Source organism: Netta rufina, assembly GCF_964035555.1.
Source record: "Netta rufina genome assembly, chromosome: Z".
In the NCBI taxonomy this organism is placed as follows: Eukaryota; Metazoa; Chordata; class Aves; order Anseriformes; family Anatidae; genus Netta; species Netta rufina.
Genome location: NC_140126.1, coordinates 51965749 through 51978953, shown reverse-complemented (window position 1 = coordinate 51978953; position 13205 = coordinate 51965749). Strand labels below are relative to the sequence as shown.

Genomic DNA, 13205 nt, shown 5'->3' with positions numbered 1-13205 from the left:
AAAATGAGAAATGCATCAAGTTTGAAAATCCAATGTTCATGGCTAGAGTGAAAGGTCTACTTTTTTAGATTTTAGCTTTAATGCAAAGCACAGAACTAAGTTGTGTGTCTTTGATGAACAGCGAAAAACTGATTTCTGAAGATTCTTTGTGTGACTTGTGAATTTATAAGGGTCTCTGTAGCTTTTTTTTTTTTTTTAAAGCTTAGAGGATTTATAGCTTATATAACATTCCAAATACACAAGCCGTTCCATTTGATCAGGTTAAATCGTTCTCCTTTTTTGGGGGCACAGGGAGTAATTGTTTTTCTTGGTAATAGGATTGCATTTCTCAGTTGCTGCTGAGCTTCTGTTTCTGCTACAGTTGAAGAGGAAGGACTTAACTCCATGAAGTAAACTTAAGAAATATATTAAATACAGAAGTTAATTCTGTTTTAAATCCCTAGTATAGACATCATTGCCTTTTTCTGCTTTGCAGTTATACTGTACATTTTTTGAGGAACCTAAACTTCATGTGGTATTTAACGGTGAAGGCAAACTTAATATTTGTGCAGCAACCAAATTATGTTCTTTGCTTTATCTTCTATTTCTTTCCTAAAAGTTTATAATGTTTCATACATTTTTGGCCATTAATGAGCAAAGATGTTAATGGAAATATTTTACATAATTCCCAGGACTCATTCCTAAGAGTCATGGTTTTCTGTTCTCTGTCACTATAGGAAAAATAATTACTATTTTACTTCCTCTTGAATTTCATATGTTGTTTTATTGCATGTCTCAAGCTTGTTTATAAATATATTAAACAGCAGTGACCCTTGAAGAATTCTGCCTCCTGTCTTGCAACTGGTCATGTGTAGTCTCAGTATCTCTCCTAGTATGCCATGGCTGCTTAGGTTTCTTAAGTGGGTAGGTGAAGGAAGACTTTGGTCCAGTCTTCTGCTTGTCTGGGTGTTTTGGTTGGTATCTAGTATGCTACAGCCTTTAAACCACAAAGGAATGAGCATCAATGTGTATTGAAAATAGTTATGAATGTTAGCTTTATACATAAAGAAACTTTCCCTAGAGAACGATTACAGAATTGACAGTGTATGACTCTAATGTTTACCATGGAATGCATAAATAAGTGTCATAGTGGTTCATTTAAGGATATCAGAACTGCTAAATATAAAACGGTTTCATTTTATGTTTTCAGGACTTTTGCTTTTTACTGTCTACCAGAGCTGGAGGATTAGGTATAAACTTGGCATCTGCTGACACTGTAGTTATATTTGATTCTGACTGGAATCCACAGAATGATCTGCAAGCACAAGCTAGAGCTCATAGGATTGGGCAGAAGAAACAGGTACATTCAGCTGTAACCTCCAAACCTGAGGGACAGCTCTCTAGAGGAGCTGTCAACTGACTGGGCCATTGCAGTATTCGTGTATTTTGAGAATAATTAGTACTTGGCTGGATGTGTTAAAAATGTTAATAATGCTCTATTTATATTTATTTTTTTTTATTTTAAAATCTTCTTAAAACACAGTATGGCAGCTGTGGTATTATGGATGGGGAGGGAGAAGAGTTGCGGGCTTGTCTGTCCCATCTTCGTTGGCATCATGTCATTCTGGAAAATAACTCCATCAGCCACATTCCCCTTAAGTATTTTGTAGTTCTCTTTGGGTTTCTTTATCATTTGGGGTAATAATCAGAAATAGAAGAGTTTTGTTTGTGGCTAATCACTGAAGCTTAAAAAAAACACGTCTTAAGAATTTATTTCTCTATTTGTAAACTGCTTATGTAAGACCATAGTAAGAAATTTGAACTAGTATTTATTAAAATAAATAAAAATCAGATAATGTGCAGACAAGACTGACATTCCTCCTTGTTGTTGCTCACTTATTTAAAATATAGGTTAATATTTATCGTCTAGTCACAAAAGGGTCAGTAGAAGAAGATATTCTTGAAAGAGCCAAGAAGAAGATGGTGCTAGATCATCTAGTAATTCAGAGAATGGACACTACAGGAAAAACTGTACTACATACAGGTTCTACTCCTTCAAGGTATATTTTTATTATCTTATATGCCAATTTGTATTTAATTATATTTGGCAGGTAAGTAAAATCGCCAGTAATTTCGTTTTTTTAATGAAAGGCAAACCAAAGGTAAATAAATAAAAACTGCAAAGTGGTTTTGTCTGTGTAGATTTTTGTTTCCATATCAAATATAGCTTTTACTTCACAGTAAAAAGAAATCTTAACTGGCTAGTGGTTATAGAGAATTCTTTCAGTCTACTAAAATAAAATGTTTTTCCTGAAACATCCTGTATTTCAGCTCAACACCTTTTAATAAAGAAGAATTATCAGCAATTTTAAAGTTTGGTGCAGAGGAACTTTTTAAAGAACCTGAAGGGGAAGAACAGGAACCCCAGGTAAGTAATGTTTCTAGACTTGAAATATAAAACAACCCAAAGTATGTATGAATTATTTCATTATAAAGGCAAATTCAATCTTTTTCAGGAAATGGATATAGATGAAATCTTGAAGAGAGCTGAAACTCGGGAAAATGAGCCAGGTCCATTAACTGTAGGAGATGAGTTGCTTTCACAGTTCAAGGTATTGCTCTGTCGTCTCCCTCCTGTCATAATTACTTTCCCTTATTAAAAACTTCTATTTTTTCTTTTATGTACCTATCTCCTTCATTCTTACAAAAGAGATGCCACAATAAGTTAATTGTCTCTTTCTAATAATTTTCTTTTCACTATACCCTCAGTACAAACTTTAAAAAATATTTATAATGTATTTTATGAATAAAATAAGACATATTTATGAACATGTTCATGAGGAGAGGTTTGGGTACTGTTTGGGTACTAAAGGCATGAATGCCTTTAATGTTAAGCACTTGTGGTACTTCTGAACACAAAACATAATGTCTGGATTTCTTAATTGATTACTTTTAGAAATTGCTTTCAGCACTGAAGTAAACTTGAATTACAGAAACTTTAAGTGTTACCAGCTAGACATATTATCATGTGGCTGATTTTTTTTTTTTAATTTAAAATATATGGTGTGATAAGTGTTTAGATCAGTAGGCTATTAAATCACTATTCTGCTGATGGTTCATGTACAATCTTTTTTGATTCCTACGATGTACTGTTTGGATAGTTTTATATTACTACAGTCTCAAATGAACTGAGGCATTCAAATGTCATTAGACTTATTCTGAAGGAAGTTAACTGTCATACAGCTACTGGGGAGTGTGTTTCATTATGCTCTACATTAGTCAACTTTTAAAAGAAGAAGAATTTTCATTTTTTCTGAGCCCATATTGCATGTAGTACATCTGTATCATAAATGAGCGAAAATATCTTCATTAGAGACAGTGTTTCTTGAAACATATATGTATAGATTTTATGTGTATTATTAAGCAGTAATAAATACAAATGCATGAAGAATATAGATGCATAAAATATGTCATCAAGAACTTAGGTTTCCTAAAATATCTTTTGCTAAGTTTTGTTTAAATTAAGTCATTTATTTAAGTGATGAAAATACATACATTCTGATGTATAAGGTGGCCAACTTTTCCAATATGGATGAAGACGATATTGAGTTGGAGCCAGAAAGAAACTCAAGAAACTGGGAAGAAATAATCCCAGAAGTCCAGAGGCGAAGAATAGAAGAGGAGGAAAGACAAAAAGAACTTGAAGAAATATATATGCTCCCAAGGATGAGAAACTGTGCAAAACAGGTACCTCTGGGTTTTAACTGACTTATATTTTTGTTTTTCTATTTTCTTTTTCTTTTTTTTTTTTTCCTTCTCTGAATTCATATTTTTGACAGGCTAGGTAAAAGTTTATTTTGTTTGTATTAAGAATGTAGTTTTGAACTGCTTATTCTGAAATTCCAGATCAGCTTTAATGGAAGTGAAGGAAGACGCAGTAGGAGCAGAAGATACTCTGGATCTGATAGTGACTCTATCACAGAAAGAAAACGTCCAAAAAAGCGTGGAAGACCACGAACTATTCCTCGAGAAAATATTAAAGGATTTAGTGATGCAGAGATCAGGCGGTAAGATATGGGATGAAGTGCATGTTTAAAGGGATAAAACAGTTGTGTTTTTTTTTTTTTTAAATAATTATAGAGTTCAAAAAATACTAAAGACAGTCTATTTGTGTGAAATTATTTGAAAATTTTCTTTCTATTTAGTGTTTTACCTTGAAAAGGTACAAAAGCAGTTTTTGTACTTTCTCGTGTTGACATAGTTGAACTGTTACGGCCAGCATTTGAACCCATTTGGTAAGGGATAGAATTAGCTTGGAAAATGATTCTTGACTGTTTTTCACTTGATTATCATTACTCTAAATTCCTGCATCCCCTGAGAACAGTGATTTCAAAAAAGATTTGATAAGTGCGTGAACTTATTTTTTTAACATCCAAAAAATAATTTACTTCCCATGATTCTATGTGAAAGTTGCAGAAAGAACAGCTTTCTGGTGATAACTACAAAAAAGTTGATTGGGTTTTTGTTTTGTTGTAAGCTTCTTGAAACTGTAATTGAATTAATTTCATAATTTTGCCTTTTTAAGCTAAAATATAAAAAATCTGGTGCTGAAGTATTTTTGGCAGGAAGAAGAATTGCCTTTACTTTGACTTTGTGGCTTTGTGAAATGCTACTCTGCTTCTGAAATTTAGGTGTTCACATTTCTCTAAAATATTTAGATCTTTCGAAATACTTTTTATTACAATAATAATCCTTAATAATCCTTTAAATATTATTGTTGCCTTTCTGTTTCATCTAACAAAGTGGATTGCATATTCTTTCAAGTGTATTCAAATGCTTGTGCTAGCGACCTGAATCTTTGATTGTTCTGGAAATTTATTTTTTTCCTTTATTTTTATTTCATTCCCTCCTTATCTTGCTGCTTCTAATTTCTTTCCATCAGTTATTTATCCCCGAAACATTAACATTCCTTTATCTTCTGTGTTATGTTTTCTGAAATCTTAAAATCACCTGTATTGATTTTCAGATTGCTCCTTATGTTACGCTCAGACATAACATAATGTCTGAATTCTCTATTTACAACAAATTCACATTTTATTTTTGATTAAACACATCTAGTTGCTGTATTTTGTCATGTGAAAGTAAAAGAAGTTTGTTTTTTTTTAATTAAAAAAATATTGTACCTTCTATCATTTTATTTATATCTGTTCATAAACCAAATATAGCTATGACTCTGTGCAGGTTATCGTGATATACATCAAGCTGTGGGTTTTAAAATATTAATAGGATTTCAATGCAATTCTTTATGGACAATTAAAAAGTAATGTAGTTAGTTAAGCATACATTTAAACTGCAAAATTATTTTCTGTTATTAGGTTTATCAAGAGTTACAAGAAATTTGGTGGTCCTCTTGAAAGGTAAACTTATAATTGTGTAGCAACTTTAAACCTTGTTTTCATAAAAATTAGAACAATATACCAAGAAACCTTAGACTTAGAGAGAAAATAATATGCTTGGTCTTTTAACTTGACTAACGTGTCTCTGGGATAGTATTTCAGTTTTCCTGGACTGCTTGTTTTTTTTCTTTATATTTTACCTATTGTCTTGTTTAATCTGCATTGGTGATAGGCATGCTGTTGTCTTGTTTGATAGCTTGTTGAAAGACCATCAGTTTATCCACTCTGGCTGTTATCCAATGTTCAAGTTACTTTTGCCACTTCATTTTTAAGATATGGAATAAGGCAAAAAGCTTAAGAAAAACTTGGCATCCTTATTTTCCTTGAGAATATTTATATTCGATATGATTGTGTCATAAGTAATGGTTCCTATTCATTTTTTTATTTTATTTTTTTAAATATTACTGCATTCTACCTCAAAACTGTAGAGTTAGGACCCTATAAAGTAATTGTTATATTGTCTTCTGATATCTGAATCACTTTTATTTTTTCCTTTTTGTAACTATTATATTCTTTTATTTAATTGTTTTTAACTGCATTGGTAACAAGTGCAGGTGACTGATAACTTAGATGATCATTTTTCTAGTTTCAAAATCTGAAGGAGGCATATGCAATTGCTAAACTTGCAGAGCAATAAAAATGTGTTTTTTTTTTTATTATTTTTTTATTACAGGTTAGATGCTGTAGCTAGGGATGCTGAGCTGGTCGATAAATCTGAAACAGACCTTAGACGTTTGGGAGAGCTTGTGCATAATGGATGCATTAAAGCTTTAAAGGACAATTCATGTGGACAAGAAAGAGCAGGTACAGTGTGTTTGGAGGTGTCTGTGTGTGTGAGGGGGTATAAAAAGTGTTAAGAAGTCTGAAGTATTCTTGCAGTCTGATCATAATAGGAAACAATTCTTAGGGGAAAAAACAAATGTTATCATTCTGGGCGATTTTGAAAAAGGGTTATACTAAGACAACAACTTCTTTACGTTTTTTTTTTTTTTTTAATGGTCACTGCAGAGTGCAGTTTGTTTTTGCATTACTGTGAAATTTAGAAATGTTCTGTTACTATCTGAAAGACCTTGAGATTTTGGAGCTTAATTAGACTATTTTGTTAAGACGAAGTCATATAGTATAGCTATAGCAGTGAACTTGCTTGTTTTCTTTTTTTTTTTTTTTTTTTTTTAATAAGATATATGTAACAGCTAACATTTTAATATTTCCATCATTTATTTTAAGGAGGTAGACTTGGGAAAGTTAAAGGCCCAACATTTAGAATCTCAGGAGTGCAGGTGAATGCAAAGCTAGTCATCTCTCATGAAGAAGAGTTGGCACCATTGCACAAATCCATTCCTTCGGATCCAGAAGAAAGGAAAAGGTATTTTTTTTTTTTTTTTCCTAAAGGAAGTTATAATTTAGAAAATGGTTCAGGCTTTATTTGCTTTATTCAGAAAACCCAGACTCAAAGGACACTGTCACAGCCTTGTCCCTCCATTCTCTATAAGGACTGGCAGCAGCAAACTGCTTCAAATTTGTTTTTCATTATTTCTTCCTCCTTCAGGGAAGGAAGAGGTCAGTATCAGCTTTGGCTTCTGAACTGTACTCACTGTGGACTGTGTTCAGTTACTCATAGTACTACATCCAGACTAAAGGTCAGGCTTGCTGAGTTGTTCTGTGTGTCATATCTGCTTGAGAGAAAGCAGTATATGTCAAACTGCAGTAGATGGTAACTGTTGGTGGTAGTTACCACCCTCTGAACTTCTTTTCCTTGTGCATCACAATCTTTACACGATCCGCATATTCAGTTAGGAGTTTCATTTGGATGATGTTTTATACAGAAGTATAAAACAAGAGAACTTCACAACTAGCCAACCCTGTGACACCACCAAGGGCCACAGACAGGTATCCTTTGTCTATCATGATCGATGTAATCTCGATCAGCTTTAAAACATATTTCAGTGTTGATTTCAACAAATATTTTCTGGAAATGTTAAGAATGTATAGTGGTAGATACTTGGATTACTTTCCTAAACATAACAGCATCATAATGATGTAACTAGATGTGTTTTTTCATTCTTAGTATGTCAGCCTTCTCTTTCCTAAGCTTCAGAAATAATTTGTCATTGTAATTTATTTCTGTTAGATATGTAATCCCATGCCACACCAAGGCTGCTCATTTTGATATAGACTGGGGTAAAGAAGATGATTCCAATCTGTTAGTAGGCATCTATGAATATGGTTATGGCAGCTGGGAAATGATAAAAATGGATCCTGATCTCAGTTTGACACAGAAGGTATGTCATCTAAAATGTTTTATCAAGAACTTTTTTTGTTTCAATAATAATGCTAGTGACAGTTACTGAAAGAGCATACGTATCATAAGTGAAATTGCATAGATTTTACATACCTATAGTACTTCCACGTATCTATCCTTTGTGTAGCGTGTCATTAGATTTGGAGTCTTTGGTATTCAACTGAAGTCTGCCTTCTTATGATCAGTTATGCTTCCCTATTTCTGTGGGCCTCAGTCATTTGAATTCTTTCTTTTCTATCTTTTTTGCTATTTTAGATGTTTGAGATGGGTTTGTTTTGTTCTTGAGTTTTTTGAAGGGAGTTTGTTGTAGGCATTTGTCTTGGTTTCTCCATTACCACTTAATCCCAAGGTTCTTCAGGTGGTGGACAATCATGACATGAAAATAGTCTGGTCAGACTGAAGTACTGCAAGAGCTGATTAGCAATAGTGAGCAACACATTTAGGAAAAAGCTAGGACGAGGCAAACTTCGTGACAGTGTGAACAACCTGTAGCTTTGGGATTTAAGGAGGCTGGGTTTTGTCCAAATTTGTTTAGTAATGATCTATATGTCTTCAATTCATTTTCTTTTTTATCAGACCACCCATTTTTGTTTCTGGCATCTGCAATATACTGTAATAATGAGTTCTTCATTTAGTTCTTTTGCATGAGGCAGAATTGGGAGTTCTGTGAATGACTGATAGGGTAGCCCAGAATTTCTTAGATGAACTATCAGAATCGGAACAGAAGTCTGATTCTAGTTTGTTCTAAATTTTGTGAGGCAATTTCCAAGATTTAGCATTTGCTGTTTTTAGGGAAATTAAAACAATAAATTTTCCATTGTTTACAAGCATGCTGTTATATTTGCTAGATACAGTTGAAGTGGAAGGACCCACCTTTTTTTTTTTTTTTTTTTTTTTTTTGAAACTTTTTCGCTTTTGAGTGCTCTAGGCTAATACCTTTGAAATCTGATAATGCGTACTCATAGTTCATACTACCAACATTTTCCTCAGATTTTACCTGATGATCCAGATAAGAAACCCCAGGCAAAGCAGTTACAGACCCGTGCAGACTACCTCATAAAATTACTGAATAAAGACCTTGCAAGAAAGGAAGCACAAAGGCTTGCTGGTGCAGTAAGTAAAATTTGGCATTCAGTAGCAAGATAAAATAATATCCATTTGGTGTTAGATCCTTTTCCTTTTTTCGTTCTCCTTTTTTATTTTGTGGAATATTGGTAATCGTACTACATGAGATGAACTTAACAAATGAATCACAAATATCACATCATATTAATCTTTCCTATTTAGTATTCTCTACTGTTGAACTGTACTCCCTCCGGTCCTGAGAACAGTGGTGGTCATTACTGTCAATAAATAAAATGAAATCCCTATTTGATATAAAACCAAAACTTTTTCCTGCAACTCTGGTGAGGAGATGCTTGCCAGTTGCTGTATTAAAGGTACTAATTTGCGTTCAGGGCAATTCAAAGAGGAGGAAAACAAGAACTAAGAAGAATAAGATAAAGGCTTCAAAAATAAAAGAAGAAGTAAAAAGTGATTCATCACCACAGCCCTCAGAAAAATCTGATGAAGATGATGATGAGGAGGATAACAAGGTAAATATCTTTCATATGGTGAAGGTGACTGCTAGAAATTTCCATTTTGTATTCTGTTTGACCTAGTAAAATTGAAGCAACTGAATGGTATCTTCTTCCTGTGGCTGCTACTGTTAATATTCCATTAGCACAGTTGCATGGACTATCTATTGTGATTTGGTGCTAACCTAGGAGCTGAGGAATTACAAGTAGTTTTCCAAATTTTATTATTAAATAATGTTGTAGTCTAATTAAAAGTGTCATTGATCAATTTCAATGTTATTTAAAGACTTCAGCGTTGTATCTATTAGAAATGTAAACAGTGTTGCTACAGTAGTAGCAACTGGTTCTTAAGGTATTTTTTAGTTCAGGACCAGCAGAAAAAAAAAGTCAAACCCAATTAGAAGGAGCAGCGTGAATAAATGATGTTTCAAGATGTGCAAGTGAAAGTTTCTGCATATGTCGTGACTTTAATTATGTAAAAAGACTACTTAGCCTCATTATGTTGTGTTACTTCAGAAGTACTCTGTTAGGCCTCTGCTTTTGTTGGATCTATTTCTTGTATCTATTACACAGCAGAAACCACTAGAGAGAACAACATAATATTTAGGGTTGTGTCATACCTAATTTTATAATTTTGAAATAGTTTAAATAAGTAATTGCAAATCTGTAAATATCATTAAAATCATTCCTACTTGGTTTAACATAAACCAAATTATGTAAGTGTCTTTTGTAACCGTTTAAAACTATTTCAGGCCATTGTAATTGTCAACTTTTTCTGTAAAGATAAAACACTAATGGAAATATATAGTTGAAATAGATTAAGTCTGAGAAGAACTATGATGCAGTTTACAGAAAAGTTTAAAAAAAAAAAAGTTTTAACTGAAGCCTTTCTATATGTTGTTCAGGTTGTTTTACAAAGTATAAATATTAATTCGTACCAATAAATGAATAAATAACAAAAAAATAACCTTTCTTTGTAGACTGGCTTGTTTTGTAGATACGATAACTTGAATGATAATTGTTCAGAACGTAAGACCAAGAAGTGTTTTCACAGTTCCCAGTAAATTGATAATTGGCAACTGAATGATAAAACAACATAAATTCAGACTACTTAAAAAAATTAATAAAAAAGTGTCAGACTTCATTCAAAATAGAAGACACTGCCAGTCTGTTGATTGACTGTTCTGTTTGGGAGAGTGCCTAAAATGCTTTTGTGTACATGTGTTTAGTAATGGTTATGCATTACTTGAATTCTTTTGGGCAGAGACAAATAATTTCACTTCTGAAGAAAAAAAAAAAAAAAAAAGACTAGATCCCAAAGTAAGCTTTAAACACCCAAATGATTGGCTCTAACTATATAACTGCCAGAGTGCTAATAACTTGATGCCTAATCTAAGTAATGAGTTGTAATTCATGTACTAGGTTTCTTTACATCTGTTTTTTTGCAAATTGTCCAGGATTATCTTTTAAATTGATTAAAAGATTATGATGATTCTTGCACTTGTGCAATATTACTTTTGTTACTTAATAGTATTCTTCTGTCTGAAAGGATATGAGTTTCCATCTCTGACCTCATTAACCAATATTACAAACACTTGATGTATTTTTCATCATCAAAAAATAAATAGGTTTCTATTAGTTCGTAAGTAAGGCTTTTTATTTGAGCATAGTAAAAAGAACAGCTCCAAAAGAATGGAAGATAGGACTCTGCTTCTCCTGTGAACGTTTAATGTGGGATCAGTAAAAAGTTACTGAGACAAAGCTAACTAGAGCAGAGGTCTTCTAACATTTATCACCTGAGTGTCCTGAACAATCAGCTCAGTTTTCAAGACGTACTTCCTTAGTGTCTTTAGTGCTTTAGAGCTTTTTACACGGGCAGACTTCTTTTGGCATACAAAAATTGAAGTGACTTAATTTTTCACTCCCTTCTTCCACCCACTTGCCAAATCAGTACTTGTTTTGTGTCACATCAAGGAAATGAGTAAATAGCCCTCATTTTTCTTTACAACTATATCTATTTCTATTTGATAGATGTTAAATCTATGTAAAAAAAAAAGAAAAAAAAAAGAAATGCACAGATAAAAAATATGTTTTAATCTGATGGTTGCAAAACTTGTATAGCTAGAAACACAGTTTGATGTGACATATATGCTTGCATATTGCAGGATGAGATTGTTTCAGTGAAACATCTACATAAAAAAATAAAAGCAGAAAAAGAAAATGAAGAAAAGCCTGAGCCAGATATTGGTATAAAGAAGGAAGCTGAAGAAAAAAGAGAGACAAAAGAAAAGGAAAATAAGAGGGATTTGAAAAGGGAGAAAAAAGAAAAAGAGGATAAGAAAGAATTAAAAGAAAAAGATATTAAAGAAAAGAGAGAAAACAAAGTAAAAGAATCCACACAGAAAGAAAAAGAAGTAAAGGAAGAGAAGGTAACTAGGTTTATTTATCTTATACAGCATCAGAAAAGGCCACTAGGTTTTTGTGAATGATTTTGAGTTAAAAAGGTATTTTGGATCTGATCAGTTGTCATTTCATTGAAATCTTTTTACATCATTTGAAGTTATATTTTTACCACTTGCAACCATGGAGACAGGCATATGAAATGGGGAATTACTTCCTTAATTATATGTATCTTCATTGGATTGTGAGTATGCGTGGGTGCAAGAAAAGAAACTTACTCCTTTTCCATTCTCCTTTTCCATCCCACAGAGAAAGTAAAATATACCATCTTAGTTTTTCTTCCTGTTATTGAAGAGTATGGAAGAGTTATGGTTATTGTCATGCATTACAGGATAATTTCAGACCCAAAATATACTCAAACATTTTCATATTTTGTTCTTAGGTAAATGAAATCAAATCAGAAAATAAAGAAAAAAATAAAAAAATTCCATTGTTGGATACTCCAGTTCACATTACTGCAACGAGTGAACCAGTTCCTATATCAGAAGAATCTGAAGAACTAGATCAGAAGACGTTTAGTGTGGTAAGTCCCTTTTTGATAACCTGATTTACAAGTTTACACTTGATATTCTAAAAAATGGAAGTTTCTGATTCTTTATTCGTTATTAGACATAGTACCAGACAATCTCTTGCTAGTAAAGTCTTAGATCAGTGGATGATATTGATACTATACTGAAGTTATTTTTGTCTTCAGGCCAGAAGTTTTATTCTGTTGTTTGTTGCAGGTATGCAGTATAGTAAGAAAACTTACCTAGCAGTCTGTATGCTGAATAGATTTTAAATATACTCTTTAAAGATCTATCCTCAACAAAAAGTTATGTATACTGCTTCTTCAAGAGCAGAATACATAATGCAGTTGATGGAGTCTCTGGCTTCACTTTATCATAAATGCTTTTACTCTTAGTAAGATAAAAAGAGAAATTAAGTTTCAGCACTTCCCTCCTGCAGTATCACAGACATAAATTATTAGATACAGGAATGAACAAATTCTAAAGCCTTTAGAAATACCTGGCCAGAGTAATCTCGTTGACACCAAAAGAATTTCATTTAAATTACTACTTGTCTAAAAACAGAATCAATTTTAGAGAAAAAAAAGGAGTATGTAGACACAAGATATGTAGAGTTGTATAGGTCAACTGCAGCCTTTGGAAAGGTACCAATGAGTTCTTTTTAGCAATCGTAAGCTCTTCTATGTGTTTTATCAGACAGATTTCAACGATTATCTGTTTCTGCTGGTCAGGTTTAGTGGATTTATTGTGGTGCTGGCTGTGACATGCAAATTAGATTCTCATGAGTATGTCCTTGACTCGTCTTTGTATATTTTTAAACTAAATATTCCAAGTGACTTACCTGTGATTCCCAAGATGAGCCTCAAGTGATTCAGGTGGATGTGTGGATAGCTTTGTGACAGGAAATCATTTGATTTCTCTG

The 13205-nt window shown here is 32.7% G+C and overlaps 1 protein-coding gene across 2 annotated transcripts in view; it reads left to right on the top strand.

Annotated features, from left to right (window-relative positions):
• Nucleotides 1-13205, top strand: part of CHD1 (chromodomain helicase DNA binding protein 1) — a 51221-nt gene that overhangs the window by 32134 nt on the left and 5882 nt on the right. The window contains exons 19-32 of one of the 2 annotated variants that reach the window (XM_084305172.1): nt 1190-1339; nt 1891-2039; nt 2311-2407; nt 2496-2591; nt 3550-3726; nt 3886-4046; nt 5355-5396; nt 6109-6239; nt 6663-6801; nt 7567-7717; nt 8728-8850; nt 9195-9332; nt 11480-11743; nt 12157-12297. In XM_084305172.1, the coding sequence (XP_084161298.1) occupies nt 1190-1339; nt 1891-2039; nt 2311-2407; nt 2496-2591; nt 3550-3726; nt 3886-4046; nt 5355-5396; nt 6109-6239; nt 6663-6801; nt 7567-7717; nt 8728-8850; nt 9195-9332; nt 11480-11743; nt 12157-12297 (1959 nt within the window). The remainder of the gene's footprint in view (nt 1-1189; nt 1340-1890; nt 2040-2310; nt 2408-2495; nt 2592-3549; nt 3727-3885; nt 4047-5354; nt 5397-6108; nt 6240-6662; nt 6802-7566; nt 7718-8727; nt 8851-9194; nt 9333-11479; nt 11744-12156; nt 12298-13205) is intronic. The other variant, XM_084305173.1, reaches the window with a different exon arrangement.